The 13614-nt window shown below is 44.4% G+C and overlaps 1 protein-coding gene across 1 annotated transcript in view; it reads right to left on the bottom strand.

Moving 5' to 3' along the window:
• EFHD1 (EF-hand domain family member D1) overlaps positions 1–8445 on the bottom strand; it is a 30577-nt gene extending 22132 nt beyond the window's left edge. Inside the window, exon 1 of the mRNA XM_081005857.1 lies at positions 8019–8445. Within this exon, the coding sequence (XP_080861983.1) occupies positions 8019–8329 (311 nt within the window). The 5' untranslated portion in view covers positions 8330–8445. The remainder of the gene's footprint in view (positions 1–8018) is intronic.
• Between the last annotated feature and the right edge of the window lie 5169 nt (positions 8446–13614).

Here is a 13614-nt window from a genome sequence, read left to right as displayed (position 1 = left end):
TATTCACCAGAAGTATACAAATTTTACACTAGAGAGTCCATTAACAACCAGAGGCATACCTAGGGGATGGCAAAACCAACTATCAGATGTATTCCAAATTAAGGGTGTCTAATTAGAATAACAAGAAAGAAAGAGTAACACTTAAAAAATTACAAAGGATTTGGATACCTGGGCTGGTCCATTTATATACATACATTTGTGTTTGTTTCAGGTGGGTCTGGGTGTATAAATAGTCAGGCAGTATCTTCATTAGGACCAACCAAAACATCAAAAAAAGGGAGCAAGTTTTCAGGCTCTCCAGAAAGCTTCATCAAGGTAGGTATTTTGAAGAATATCTAGCTTTGTCTTGCCAACCTAGTGCCCTCCAGTTGTTTTTCCAAGTACAACCTATCTAGAGGGCAGCAGGATGAGGAAGGCTGTTCAAGCCTGAGGTGGAGTTCTGGAGAGCTTGAAAGTTTTCTCACTATTTTACGATGTTTTGGTTGGTCCTAATGAAGTTGTTGCCCTGCTGTGGATCTAAAGAAACACTGTCTGCAGTGGAAAAAGTAGATTAAGATACCATTCCCAATCCCAGCCGAGCCGGCGTTCTAAACTAGCAAAAATTGCCCATGAATTCTAGCATCTAGACTGTAACTCATTTCACAGTGAGGACTTTTGACTATTTTTCAGTGCTTGCAAAACATCTGGAAGTGCTTGGAGGATCAACTACAACTTCCCTTTCTCCAACAGGCTGACACAGGAGGATGACTGATTGCAATGTCATACCACTGCTCCCTTCCTGGCATGTACTAGTGCTGAAAAGAGTCAGGCTTTGGGTGTGCAGATCTGGCACATTCCCTATATAATTAAAGAGGAGTGTTTAATCAAAACAGAAAAGTTAGTAGTAGTGGTGGTAGCAGAAACAGCAACAGAAAGCCCTGCTCCACTCTTTCATACAGTGTGTTCCCTCTCTCTCTCCCCCACACACTATCCTGCAATAATTTGACTGAAGGAATGTGCAAATCACACCAACAGTGTACAGAGATTATTTTCAGAGGCTCTCATAATTAAAATATCTCTGCAGCGGAACCATCACTGTACAAACCTATCCCTTCTGACTATTGCACATGGCAGTCCATTGGTATCTCTGGCAGAGAAGAATGATGGATGAGGTTTTAAAAAGAGGCACTTCCCTTTTCGGTTGGGGACTCACCCCCCCCCCCGCAATCTTTCTTGCCAGATTAACACAGCAGTAAAGAACTTTATACTACCCAGAGCAGCTGGCTGAAAAGGCACAAAGGCAGTGGTCTGGCAGACAGGGAAGCAAGCCACAGCACAGCTGGATCACAGCCAAAGATAAAATCAAAAGACTAGGTATCCCTTCAAGTATATGCACTAACAAAATTGTGGGGGGGGACACTCCCATTTCACAGTCTACACATCACCACCCGCACCCCAAGAGGGTATATTTGTACATGCTAGACAGCAGGGAACAGGTCTGCTTACTGAGTGCAGTAAAATCGTGTAAACACAACACAGATCAGTCAAGTTTTGCTGCAATATTTACACATCATGCCAGAGCCAGAAAGGCAGGGTGGCTGTTTTTTTTAAATATGGTCTTGGACAGGATACACCCGCATTGCTCTGATAGGGGCAGTGATTTCTCCTTACTCCTTTAATTTCTTGCCAGTCAAAGAGGATGAACATTTTAAATCATCAGAAGAGAGTAATTTTCTTTGGCGAGAAGCTTGAAACAAATCAGATCATTCAGGCTGAATGATTTCCATTAACAATTATAGATTAGTGATGCCCACATATACAAGCCAATAGATTTGAACTTCTCTGGGATTCTGGAGGTTCAGGTTCCCAGATTCTGATATTTGGAAGTTGTTTTGCATGCTGATGCTTCTGTCGAGAAAACACGCAAAATGTAACATACATCTTCCCCATGCAAGCACCTGGAGAAGAATAATTACAAAGCCATTGCATTATTTTCCTAGTAGTATTAAGATTCAACATTGATTCACTCCTGTATATCCATCACTTGTTACTTTTTCAGATCATTATTACTTTAAACAAAAACAAGAAACAGATTCAGAAAAGTATCGTAGCCATTCTTTACAGATGAATGTGTTTTTTCTTCTAGCAATGAATATTAAGTTGTCAATGCTTCAAGATGTCATCCTTCCTTTGTAGAGGCAGGGAGATGGCACCCCCTGGCCTAATTCCAAATGGATGGCAGGTGGGGGGGGGGGGGAATAACAGTAGAGATAGAGAAAGCAGGGTGCACAACTGACACTTGGTTCTGGCCCCACCCAACATGAATAGTAACCATTGTTTAGTATAATACGTGAATAAAGACTTCCTCCTCAGCTATGGTTAAGCAGCCGTCACCCTCTAAAAGCTGCAGAGTAGCCTATAATGAGGAAAACAACAATAACAACAACAAACAACAACAGCCCACCCTGAAACTTGGATGCTTTTTCTTGAGCTTTTAACTATTCTGTGGTGTAGCAAACCATAGCTGAAGTGGTTGTCTGTCAGACACCTGAACTTTAATTATGGCTTATCAACCATGGTCAACAATGTCTGTGGTTTAGCATCAAATGTAAGCCAACTTGCCATCATGATAGCCACCAGCCTGGACAGCTTTAAAGGGGGTTTAAACAAATTCATGGACAAGCCAGATGTGTCTTTTGCTGCTGTGCTACCCTGCAGACCCCCTCAATCACCTGGCCAGGCAGGTGAAGATGCTAGGCACCAAAGGTGGTACCTGGACATCTCCATCCAGTCGCAAAAGGCCAGTTGCCAGTCACAAAATGTGACTGCTGCCCAGCTAATTTCTGACTATCCGTTGCTAAGAATCCTGAGTAGCAGAAGGCTATGGACTTCCCATAGGTATCTGGCTGGCCACTGTGAGAGAACAGAAAGCTAGATTAAATGGAGTTTTCGTCTAATCTAGCGAAGTTCTTCTTTATGTTCTTATGATCTGAAATCGCTCTTCTGGATGACTAGCAATGTTAGAACTAGAATGTGCTTTATTATGTTGACGTGCAGGGAGCAAAAGGAAATATTCTTCACAGCACACAATTGGCCTTTGGAGCTTATTTAGTTTGTGGCAAACAGCCAGCACTAGAGCTGGGTTCAAAAAAGGTCAAAAAGAATGAATGAGAACATTGAATGCTATTAACCAAGATGTTCAGGGCAAAGTATCCCACATTTATTCACTGATTGTTGAAGACAAGTCTGGGGAGTGGGGAACAGCATTTCCAGATACGACCACCTGAGACTAAACTATTTTGTTTGTTACTTCTGCTGTCAATCGCTTTTCCTACACTAAAGCATAAAGAGTTGGTCACTGGCTTCAGTAGACCACCATGGAGGTTCTGTAAAACTGTTATTAAGTGTTTAAATACAAGTTGGTATAATAATAATAATAATAATAATTTTATTATTTATACCCTGCCCATCTGGCTAGGCTTTCCCAGCTACTCTGGGCAGCTTCCAGCAGAATATAAAAACAAGATAACATAGATGTCATTAAACAAAAAACAAATGGATGTTGGACTCTGAAGCCAGCCAAGTTTTCTAAAGCTAAAATTCTGCTGTGTGTATTTGTCAGGTTTTCTGGCAAAACTGAGGAAAACCCTTTTCCGTAGAATCCCCACGCTGAATAATAATTGCTTTGTTTTCCTAGGTGTTATTTGATCTGGAAGGCACTCATAACTATTCTTTTCCCTCCTGGAATTATCCGCCGTTTCCCCACCCCAAGATGATTTTGTTTAATTAGCCGCTGTGCCTTCTACAATTTGAAAAATGGTTTTATTCGAAGGTAAAGGCGACTGTGAACAAAGCTTATCAATACCTAATTAGGGCTGAACAAAGAAAGTTGCATCAGCAGTTGTCTGCACTGGCAGATCTCCCCTGTGTGCGTCAAAGAAGCCTCCTCCCCACATGCTATAGTCCTTGAGGTCTCCAAAACCCAACTCAACCAGCTCCTGAGCTTTCTGACAGACCCAAGGTGGGAAGCCACGCTTGTAGTTGCTGTGTTTGTCCTGTTGACATATGAAGTGGGGGAGAAGTTTCTTCATATTTATATCAAAAACACCCCCCTCACCTGCCTTCCTCCCCATTCTCAGTTGCTTCCATTGCTTCTCTCTCTCTCAGCTCTGGCATCAGAGCCAGGCTGGGGAAAAGGCATATAATAAGGAGGTAAGCTGGAGGAAGGGGAAAGGTTTAAGCCTCCCTCACCTTCACCACACATACCCTTTGAACCTACAAATGAAGATGCCATTCCCAATGTTATACACAACTAGAGCAGACACATCAACAAACAAATGTGATAGACCCCTTCAGCTCTAGTTCTACAGAGTAAAATCTCCAAGGATCTGTTGACACGAAACACATTATATGTTCCTACGTTTTTACTAGGGGCTGCTGCCTCTGCTTTGCCGGGCCCCCATTCTCCACACCTGGCCAACCCCTCCCCTCTTTACTTACATCTGACCAAGCCCCCCCACTTTTAAAGGCGGTTGGGGGTGCTTCAGAGAGTGGTTTGCCAAACTTCAATGCAGCCATGTTTAAGAGAGAGTGGGAGGCACTTCAGAGAGCAGTTTGGCCTTCCCCATCTCTGTTGAACAGCTCACCTGGGCCATCCACACGGCTTGCTTGCTCGCTCACCTGTTGTTCTGTCATCCCCCTGGAGTTGGCATAGCCACCTACTGACAGCCTCAAATTGCAGCAAGACATGTTTATGCATACTGGAAGAAAAGCATAGCCCACTTGTAATATAGTTCCTTGGCACTGAGGGTTGGAGATGTCCTGACTCTACACGGGAGCTGGACTGGAACTCACCTCTAGGCAGGAAAGTCATGTTGGGAAGACAGTTGTTACCAGCAAGTTGTTACCTGGAAGGTGGAGGCCAAAACGAAGGAGGCATAGACTGCAAGGTCTATAGCCCATGGGGCTCATGTGCATTCAATATTGCAAAGGAAAGCTAGATACTACTGTACTTTCCTGGTTGCTGCAATGTTCTTATGGGGAGGCGACGTCTCTCTTCTGTACAAGTATTACTGTTACAGAGGTCCTTAAAAATCCTAATGAGGCTCACAGTGTTGACATGTAACAGAAGTGGAAAACCAGGCCTTGGACTGATGAGTGGTCTTAGCTAACACCCAGCTTATTTATATCCCTCCCATTAAGGTACTAGCAGCTTTCCTTAGACTGCTACTGTGGTTTAAAGCAGGTGTGGGGAACCATTGGCCTGCCAGAGGTTGCTGAACTACAGCTCCCATCATTCCTGGCCATTAGCCACGCTGGCTGGGGCTGATGGGAGTTGTAATTTAGTTACACCTGGCGGCCCAAAAGTTCCATACACCTGTTTTAAAGTGAAGTAAAATACAGTCATACCTCTTGTTATGTTCGGTTCAGGTTATGTTCTTTCAGGATACATCCCGCGGCGACCTGGAAGTAACGGAACGGGTTACTTCCGGGTTTCGCTGCTCGCGCATGCACAGACGCTCAAAATGACGTCACGCGCATGCGCACTAGCGGCAAATCGCAACCCGCGCAGACGCAGGTTGCGTTCTGCTCATGTTGCAAATGGGGCTCTGGGATGGATCCCGTTCGCAACCAGAGGTACCACTGTACACAGCATTTGCCTCTGTCTTTCATAACTAGCCCACAGACAGTGCTTGTCTTTTTGCTTCTAGTAATAAAGAATTCTGTTAATTCTGCCCTTGGGCTTTGCATTATGAGCAATGCAGTTGCCCTTCAGTGTACTGGTAAAAATGCAGTTATTTCTTTCTACCTACCACAAGAAGAGGCACATGGATGTTATTTAAGAGCAGCGTGGTCTCAGAAGCACTTTCAGTGCTGGGATAGAATCATGGACTTGCAGAGTTGGAAGGCACCCCGAGGGTCATCTAGTCCAACCCCCTGCAATTGCTCTGTGCTGTAAGGCTCAGGTGGGTGGGTTAGTAGCAATTACAGCAAATTATGAAGGGTGGGCTACAATTTTTGTTATTAAATAATAATGAAGTATCAAGCAGCTTCTCCTTAATTCTGAGGTTTTATGCAACCGTCTGATGGGGACAATCTATTTCAGTTCTTTGTCTCAAGGGGAGTGGAACAGAAAGTGTGCCTCTTTTTCAGTTTCACTGATTACACAATCTCCACTCTTTTGGCTTGGGATGTGCTTTATGTCTTCAGATTTCTATCTCAAGGATGTGATCAACTTTGTACTTGGTCCCTAGCTCCACCAACAGCCTCTCCTTAAACAAAACAAATACCAATTAGGGAAAAACCATAGTCAAAGTCAAGGGATCTTTGTTGCAACACTAAACGCTGATGGAGTTGTTATAGCTATACACCTCATAATGCGCTGTCCTGCCTCATTACAATGGCTATTTCAGCACCATCATAAATAGCTGTTTGGGGTCACATTTTCTTCCAGGACTACAGGTTTATGGATAAAACAAACCTTTATCAACTAGATAAAAGTAGTGCTAACATACTTAGCATAGTAATAAACAAAAACACCACTACCACCCCAGACGGTTTAAACTACTAGCCAATTACACTGCCTGAATAGTGTTTTTCTAGGAGACAATATTAAACTACAACCTACAATTTTCAGAACACGTCACCCAGTACACTTCCACATCCTACGCATGTTAGGAAGTAAGTCCCACTAAGTTCAGTGGGACACGTAATTGCAACACTGACTTAAGGAAGCTATGCTAGCATAGACTTACTAAGAAAAGGCAGCCCCAAAAGTCCCTTTTCAAAGGGTGCTTAAGCAAGACTGGAACAAGTGACAAATAGTCATATTTCACGACTTAAAAGGAACATGCTAAATATAACTGCAGTTGGCTTTGCAGAGTTGGGGAAGGTCAAACTTTTGTTGTTGTTGCAGTGTGGCTTTTGAGCATGGCCACCAAGTATAAATTGCTCCAAAGCTTAGACCACAGAAGAAAAACAAACCTTGAGATGACTGATACAAGAGGTGCAGTTCGCACACAGTGGTCCCAGTTCTGTAAGCTGAAAACTGCAACCTGTTTTAGAACTTGGTGAGTGTAAACTTTAAAAATAAAATAAAAAGAATAGAGATCCTTTTTCACCTTTTCTCATTCATAAGACTATACAGTACTGCAGGAAGAGTAGCAAAGGAAAGAAGTGCAGACACCTGAATGCTACTAACCTGGGGGGTACTTAAAAGCTCAACTTTCCATAATGACCAGGGTAGATGTAGTTCTGCAAGGCTACTTCTCAACCTACTTTGCACAAAATAAGCTAAAACCCAGACTCAGGCTTCTCCAGAAAAGAGCTGCAATTAAAGAACTCCCAGTTAAGAAACCAAGCTTGACATCCATTCTACAGAAGCAGTTCTTGGTTTTAGGCTGCAATCCTATGCACGGTTACCTGGGAGTAAACTCCGCTGAACAGAATGGGTCTTACTTCGGAGTAAACATACAGAAGATCATAGTTCTCTTTTCATTTCATACAACCACTAAGAACGGGGGGTTTGGGGGGCCGGACAAAATTGCTGCTTCTCACTAGCCAACCACTCACACCTACCCCCAGATCACAAGAGCTTCAAAGCACTTTTCCCGTGGCTACCAAACCAGCATTCGTGTGAAATAGTACTTAACCGGATTCTTCCAGTGAAGGCTCGGTTGCAGAACGTTTTGCTAGTTAAAGGCCGCAACATTAAGGCTGCCATCACACATACATACACACACATTTACTAGAGAGTAAATCCTAGTGAACTAAGCAGGTTGGGTTTTTCCCCCTGCCAATGCATTGCTTGCATGCAATCCCGATCTCCATCAGCAGAGGAGCTGCTTACTCCGAGGAGCTCAACGGGATTTTCTATTTTTTTACACCTCTGAACTAAAGGCGCTGAGAACCGCGCCGCATCCGTGCAACTCCAAGCGCACGTGCAGCCGCCCGGTTCTACTCCGAAGCAGGCGCCTTCCACTCCGTACAGGGACCCGGGCTAAGGAGGAAAGGAGGGCCGGGGACGGGGAGGTGCTTACAGTCGGAAGAGCCGCTCCATGTCCTTGATCTGCCGGCGGCTGAACTCCTTGAACTCCGTGTAAGGATTGAAGATCTGGGCGAAGCGGGGCCGCGCCGCGCCCGCGTTGATGTCCTGCCTGCGACTCAGCTTGGCGCTCAGCTCCGGGTCCGCGGAGGCGTTCACGGGGTTCTGGTCGTCGTCGTCGTCCGGCTCCGCCAGGCTCGCCTCGGACCCCGCGGGCTCGTCGCCGTCCTCGGGAGGAGCCTCCGAAGTGCTGCCGTCCCGCAGCAGCCGGCGCTGCAGCTTCTGGGCCAGCTCGGCCGAGGCCATGTTGCGGGGCGAAGAACGAGCGGCGGCGGCGGCGAGAAGAAAAACCTCCGCGGGGCCACTTCGCTCCTGCGCTGAGGAAAGAAGTCTGCCGGCCCCGAACTTTATTCTAAGACTTGGGCGAATTGGCGGGGAAGGCGAGTCAGGGCCAGGGGGCGGGGAGGCGGAGGCGGAGGGAGGCCGGGCCGGGACTTAAGGAGGCGCCGGGGAATTGGCGCGCTCCAGGCTCGGCCTCGGGAGACTCTGCCTGGCGGGGGAGCCGGAGGTTGTTCTCCATTAGTTTCTCTTCCCCCGCACCTGTTCGCTCTGACTCAACGTTTCGCCTTTATTTCTTCATGGCTGGAAGCCGACTTTCATTATTCCAGAGCGCATACATGCACTCACGCGCATATATATATATATATATACATATGCAACCAGCAATGAGGTTATCCTCTTCAGTGGGGTTGTCCCAAGACAGATCACCACACCTTTACAACATCTGTGCTACTGACTGACAAACTTTGTTGAAATATAAACACACACACAAAAATCAAGTTGAGTCGTGTAAAAATAAAGAAATTAAGCAATGTACACTAAGTTCGCTTCTGGGGCCCCTCTGGGATTAGGGGCCCCGAACTTTAAACTGCATCAGTTTTATAGTGGATGGGCCTCTGATACACATACACAAGCTAAGGAAGCAGCTGCACCTCCTCTAGCTGAAAGCATAAACTTAAACTTCCCTGGGTCAATGCGCTCTGTATTTCACACAAAGTGGTCCTGTTTACCTCATGCTTTGGATCTTTCTCTCTTCCCATCCCCCTCCACCCCATTTTAAATCAAGTGAGCTGAGTACTATTTAGTTGAGGGTTCAGGAGTGTCATTTCAGATTATGGTGAGAGAGAAGGGAGATTTATAGTAAAAGGTTCCCCTGTCTGGTGTTCTTCAAATGTAAGGTTGTAGAACAGTATGCTGTGGCTATTAGGACATGCACTGTGTCTCAGAAGCGAAGGGACCTGCACTTTGGGTATTCAAGTAAAGTGCAAATAGACCCGCATGCAACAGGAACTTGACTGTGTCTACTTGGAAGTAAATCTGGCAGTATTCAATGGCGTTTACTTAAGTGTGCATAAAGGTAAAAGGACCCCTGACCACAGGTCCAGTCACAGACAACTCTGGGGTTGCGGCGCTCATCTTGCTTTACTGGCCGAGGGAGCCGGTGTACAGCTTCCTGGTCATATGGCCAGCATGACTAAGCCGAGCCAGAACAGCACACAGAAACACCGTTTACCTTCCCGCCGGAGCGGTACCTATTTATCTACTTGCACTTTGCCATGCTTTAGAACTGCTAGGTGGGCAGGAGCAGGGACCGAGCAACGGGAGCTCACCCCATTGTGGGGATTCGAACCGCCAACCTTCTGATCAGCAAGCCCTAGGCTCTGTGGTTTAGACCACAGCGCCACCCGTGTCCCTTTAAGTGTGCATAGGTGTGCAGTTTCCACATTTGCCACCCAGCACCCACAGAACTGTGAACTGGCCACAAGTAGAAGCTCCATCAATACATGGATCACATGTTGATCCAAACAGTGGAGGAGCTGCTCCCTGGTGGCCCTACCTTTTCTAAATGAAACCGCTGGCTGTGATTTCACCTTAGAACTGAACTAAATTTTCTCTTTCCAATTCTTGGTGCATCAAAACACATTGAAGAATTTTTGTTTATTTGCTGTGATTTCAGCTGTTGAAGCAATAGCACCTTACATTTGAAACACATTGTTTCCCCCGAAGGATTCTGTTAAGGGTTCTGGAATTGTAGCTCTGTGAGGCTTCCTGCTAATCAACCCTCTACAATTTTATCTACCAATTTATGATATATTATTTGTTCCGCAGCTTTTTTTTAACATTTCAAATATAAGCCATCCTAAATGAATAAAAGCTAGGGTGGAAATGATGATTATGATAATGTTTATACAATTTCTAACAGGGCTGGGAAATAACAAGGAAGGAAAATAGATCTGTACATTTCCCACATGTTTAAATTATGAGCGCTTAAAGCAGTTATGAGGTAAATGAATAGTAAATGATCTACTTCAAAATATGGCATGTATAACAAGCTTTATTAGTTACGTTCTTGATAACATGTTTGGCTACCTTCTAAGGCAGAAGATGGAAATACAAGATTTAATTTGATTAAATGATTAAAGAAAGCCCACACTTTCAAAGTATATTGATGTATGGCGTTAGGGCTGTGATTATTGAAGCTTTGGGACCAGTTATTCCATGTTAATTCAGAATAAAATGATGTGATCCAACTTTACATCTTTCCACAAACTACTGTCCAGCTCTGACCCTCCTGTATGGCCTCCTTTTTGCTGGGAAAATCTGCTTCTAATACTTAAGAGAAGGTGTCTTGTTTCCTCGCCCTCATCAAGGCATGAGGTCTTTGAATTTGCCCATCCCAGCATAGAGAAGCCTCTTTAAATTTGCAGTGGCACGCCTCCTCCCGCATATCTCCTGGGGTCTAAAATAAACTAGAATCAAGTCCCAAGTACAATACTATGCTTTGGCTCTGTTTTCCAAAAGGGAACCAGCAGAGGTTTTCTTTTCTGTGTGGGTGTGGTCATGTCTCTTTTTAAGTTCTTATTCGACTATTTCCCCAGAGATCTGTCTGATAAGAAGTGATTTATGTGTTCATTTTCTTAAGTGCATTTTTGTCAGAACAGGAGCTAGTTAATTTGCATGATCAAAAGGGCTTTGTTTAAAATCCTAAATACTTGTTTGTGTCTGTCATGGGGAAGCTTGGCCAGGGGACTTCCAGGCTTTTCCTGCAGTTAAAAGAATATTCAGAAATCCTAAACCTAAGGGCTACATATAACAAACGTGCTTAGGGCTAAGAGCCACATTTTTTTCTGACTTGAGTCATCCTGAATGCTTTCTCCCATCTCCAACCACTGCTCACATCTCTATTGACTTTATTTTACTCTGCCTTAGTGCCAAACCACTTGTTGGCATCAGTCTGTCTGAGAGACAATGGAGTGCACCTGTAGGGAGGGGTTGAAGTCAAACTGCTGCATTAGCAGCACTGAAGTGACCTCCTTGGAGGTCCTGGGCTGCCCAGAGGACAATGTCTATCCTCTCCACCTTGCTGATGTGGTCCAAAGGAAATCAGAGCAATACGTTTGACACCATCTGACACTACAGGAGTTGTCAGAAGGTGTACAAGGCACTATCCAACTATTTTAGGGACTACACTCCAGATTTTTGTATGGTTTATTCCTTAGCCTTTCCTTCTCCCAAATATATCCTGCAAGGCAGCAGAGATTTAGGATCAAAGGGTTCTGTCTTCTAGATAGGTTATCTTCCCAGGTTGATGAGCCCCATCTTTTCATACTCATCAGCTACCCTCACCTGGTTTAGCCGGCCAGTCGAAGCCGTTCTTGGGATGTGGCTGCTGTCGCATGCTGACAGTTTCTAGGATCCACAGGTGAGGGCAGGGTGGGGACCAAGATGGACAAACTACCCCAGAAGGAGAACAATGTGTCCCCAACCAGAGGTACTACGAGCACCCCTAACACCCTCCCACACTGCTTTTCATCATATGTGATAATCCCAGATAAAGTAAAAGTAGAACTTTAGGCTGTTGAAGGAAAGACATGAAAGTCTTGTAAGACTACTGACACATTCCTGTAGCAGAAACAAGTGTAGAAGCATACAAAAAGGACCAGGCTAGGCCATAGGCTGAGCAATCCTTCACCAGGGCTTAACAATAAACTTGGGGTTTTTTTGTGTTTGGCTTATCTCTGGAATATGTAAAGCAACCTGATACTGTCCCTGGCAACAACCAGGCTTATCCATTCCCATCAGTGATTAAGGTACAAGGCCTTTACCTCAGACAGAGGATGTGGTGTCTAGGCAGCCTGGGGGCTTTCACCTGGTTGGTTGGTTGGTTGGTTGGTTTGCTTGTTTTATTTTTGCTAGTTAATAACTGAACCAGTCTATTTTATTCCTAAGGTTCATTTGAACAAGTCATCTCAAACTAACTGCTGTGTAAAATCTTTCTGCAGGACACCTAGCTGTACTTTGTATCAGTCAGGCAAAATGGCTAGGATTGTGTAGGCTGATTTGTACGGATCATTCTGCTTCATGACAGAGATCTTGGTTAGATAGTCATTCTAAGATTCCATTTGTATCAAAGCCCTTCTTTAAATACTATTTAAAGATGCAGTTAAATTAAAAAACCTTTTGATTGAAGGTGTTCCAATTAGCTGAGCAGCAGTTGTTTGTTTGTTTTTTAAGCGTTAATCATTTTTAATTTTATGTATTTATTTATACCCTGCCCTTCATACCACCTCCTGAGGTGTGTCACAACAAACAACATAAACAGAGAAAACAAATACAAATTAATAGCTAGAAAAGCCTGCAGTCCTCCAGGCTGGACCTATAATTATTTAAAGGTATTAAAAAAAAATTAAAACACCCTTCAGTTGGTGCTGAAGTTTGGAAGAGAGGATATTCCATAGCCATGATGCTAATGATGAGAAGGTCCTTTGGCAGGACATTGTTTTTTGACCTCTGCCAGTGATGGCATCCTCAAGAGGGTCAAGCAGGATTGTATGGGGAAATGTGTTACTTCAGATACTTGGGTCCCAAGCTTAATTGAAGTTTGTCTGTCTGTACCAGAATCCTGAATTAAGCTTGGTGACTAATAGGCAGCCAGTGTAGATAATTTAACAACAAGTGTAATGTTGTCTCTTGCAGACATGCTTGTCAATTCATTCTTGCTGCAGTTGCCTGATTGTCTTCAAGGGTAGCCCCATGTAAAGTTAGTTGCAATAATTCAGCCCATATGATACCAGGGTGTGGATAACTGTGCCCAGGCTATCTGTGTCCCCCTGTCCAGGAATGGCCATAGCTGGCAAACCAGCTGTAGCTGTAAAAAGCCATGAGTCACTGAGGTCACCTGGTCCTCTAGCAACAGAGCAGAATCATACACACCTCCTTGATGGAGGGTGACATTTTGCCTTTACTCCTGAGGCTTCCCATCCCAGTTATAAAGGTAATGAAATTGCTGCTTTTTAATTCAGAACTTGTTTTCATCTTTGGCAGAAATGGGGGTAAGTCCTAATTCTATTTATTATCTACTTTCACAAACTTCTCAGAACTTATGCGATATCCATACTACATGACCTAGTTTAGACATCCCAGTTCTATAAATTAGCCACAGTAATAACGTGTGTGTGTTTCTGTGTTTCTGCCCAGTTTCGAACAGGGGACCGTGTGAGGCGAACGTGATAACCACTACACTACAGAAA

The sequence above is a fragment of the Podarcis pityusensis genome (assembly GCF_964106645.2).
Source record: "Podarcis pityusensis genome assembly, chromosome: 5".
In the NCBI taxonomy this organism is placed as follows: Eukaryota; Metazoa; Chordata; class Lepidosauria; order Squamata; family Lacertidae; genus Podarcis; species Podarcis pityusensis.
The sequence above is the reverse complement of the archived record's forward strand: the minus strand, read 5'-3'. Positions and strand labels throughout refer to the sequence as shown.